Source organism: Perkinsus marinus (genome assembly GCF_000006405.1).
Source record: "Perkinsus marinus ATCC 50983 genomic scaffold scf_1104296950416, whole genome shotgun sequence".
NCBI lineage: Eukaryota > Perkinsozoa > Perkinsida > Perkinsidae > Perkinsus > Perkinsus marinus.
In genome coordinates, this window is record NW_003209606.1 from 1 (window position 1) to 2601 (window position 2601).

Consider the following 2601-nt stretch of genomic DNA (forward strand, 5'->3'; position numbering starts at 1 on the left):
CTGTAACCAGCCAGCTTAGCGCCTTGTGCAGTCACCAGCGACGAGTTGTTGGAGTCTGGCTCGGCGAATTCGCGAGGCATGGCAACCTAGAAAAAGAGGAGATGCCAAAGAGCTCGAGACCGTAGTGTTACGAGTTGAGTCGAAGACTGCCCAATTCTTCGACCGACCGTATCTTGATCAGGAAGTGAGGAAGGAGCGGTATTAGACATGTTAAATTTCGTAGCCACTGAGAGAGCTCCAGTATGTACCAAATTTTGAGATCCCAAATGTCGGTATAGCCAATCATCACCATTTGCACCACGTCATCGACTCCGCTCGGGCTTGCTCAGTGTTGGAATATATGTCCGCTGATCTCAGGGGCTTGCTCACTTATTTTAGCAGCGTATAAAAGAATTGTCGTAGGAGTGTCGCGAAACCGACGAGAATTCCCCGAATTTCCTCCTACAATTTTCATATCTCCACTAACACATGTAGTTGACCATGTGCATAATTTCCCACACATTTGCAAGCGTGTCTCCACTTTTGAACCGAACGATTTTGGTAGTGTCAAGAATTCCGATACTGGTAAAAACTCCCAACATTTGGAAGCCTGTCGCTCGCCAGAATCCTCCATGGTGCGATCTCCAGCCGAGCCCTAGTCATCAAATCGTCAACACCGAACGAGATTCGGAATTCGGCCGTAATTGCCACGCCGAGGTCAAGCATGCTAAACGCGCAGATTTATAAACTGTCACTATTATCCCCTTTTTAGATGCTTCTTTACGAGCGATGAGCCAGTCCTGCAGGATGGTAAGTTTAAAGTCTCCGTATAGGCCCTTCACAAGAGTCTCGGCAGTGCGTGTTGGTGAGCGCTAAGGAACAGTAAGGTAGTGTAAGTTCTCAAGCGATCTTGTATAAGATCTTTTTGTGTTGTTCATGCGTGTGAGTTCTTCGGCAGGTTTGAGTGAAGGCATATCTTGACGTTACTTTTGGAAGATACAGTCCATGCCCGGATACTGATCTTGATCGTCATCATTTCTTTTAGTGTCTGTTAGTCCCCCTATGATCACCTCTGATTACATCTCCCCTGCCGAGGCATTCTCCAACAACGCCTTGGAGTGGCGAGACATTACCTATGACGTCAATCGTCGCAGTCTGCTCGGCAAGAAGCTCGGCACCAAGAGGATCTTGGATTCTGTACACGGCAGTGCATGTCCTGGTCAACTGGTCGCTATCATGGGCCCTTCTGGGTCCGGCAAGACTACCCTATTGGACATCCTGGCCGATCGAGTCTCCTCCGGCAAGATAGATGGTTCTGTTATGGTCAACAAGCAACCTAGGTCGACTGTGTCCTTCAGAGCGGTGTCTGCTTATGTGAGTCAAGAGGACAGCCTCATTGGCTCCTTTACTGTGTTGGAAACACTGCGTCAAAGTGCGCGTCTGGCTCTGCCGAAAACCGTCAAAGCCGCTGAGAGAGAACGTAGGGTTCAACACGCTATCGACATGATGGGCCTCAGGTCCTGCGAGAACGTTCTCATCGGCGATGTCTTCCGCAAAGGCGTCTCGGGTGGTCAGAAAAGGCGCGTCAGTGTGGCTATTGAGCTACTCAAACAACCGTCGATTCTCCTCCTCGACGAGCCAACCTCCGGTCTGGACTCTGCCGCTGCCTTTAATATCATGGACTACCTCAAGAAGCTTGCCACTGAGGACCAGTGCACTGTTGTCGTCACTATTCATCAACCCAGTAGTGACATCTGGTCGTCACTATCGAAGGTCTGCTTCCTGGCCCAAGGGAATGTGGTCTTCTTTGACACGCCCGATAGAGTCCCAGAGTACTTCGCTGAGGCCGGCTACCCTGTGCCGCCCTACACTAACCCCGCTGAGCATGTTCTCAATCTTACCAACACCGACTTCCCTGGTCACGGCGACGTTCAGGGCCTCATTGAACGCTATAGGAAAGAGACTAGGGCGCCGACCTGCCAGATGCAGCAGTTCCTGCTCGCCGAGACTGTTACTACCCCAGGGTTTGGCGCCGATGAAGGAGTCGGCTCCCCACTGAGCGAGAAAGAGATATGGCAGTACGTTCGTCCGAGTAAGGTGGTTCAGTTCTGGACTCTGCTGAAAAGGAACTTTCAGAACAACCTGCGGAATCCCGGTATTTACTGGGTTCGTTTCGTCATGTATGTGATGCTTTCTTTCATGATTGGCACTATGTATATCCGTTCGAACGATTCTCTGACTCAGTTTGACTACATCCCGATGCTCTTCTACGTTCAAGCATTCTTGGTATTCATGGCAGTCGCTGTCTTACCATTCTTCGATGAGATCAGAGCTGTCTTTGCACGAGAGAGAGCTAATTCTAATCTCAATGTGCTCATGTTCGTGCTGGCCAACTTCCTGGCAGCTTTGCCGGGTATAGCACTGATCGCCCTCGTGTCTTCTGCGATGGTCGTTGGTATCGCTGGTCTCAACGCGTTCGGATGGTTCTTTCTCAATCTCTTCCTCTCTATGGTCGTGTCTGAGTCGCTTATGATGCTCCTGGGCGCAGCTACTCCCCACTATATAATCGGCATCGCCCTTGGGGCCGGTCTGTATGGTATGTTCATGCTGGTTTGTGGGTTT

General features: G+C 50.5%; 1 protein-coding gene across 1 annotated transcript; it reads left to right on the forward strand.

Annotated features, from left to right (window-relative positions):
• Positions 1-1022: 1022 nt before the first annotated feature.
• Pmar_PMAR017838 (ABC transporter, putative) lies at positions 1023-2593 on the forward strand (the record flags this gene model as incomplete). Its single annotated transcript, XM_002778160.1, has 1 exon — positions 1023-2593. A coding segment is annotated over exon 1 (1552 nt), but the record flags the coding sequence as incomplete, so codon positions are not given.
• Positions 2594-2601: the final 8 nt, after the last annotated feature.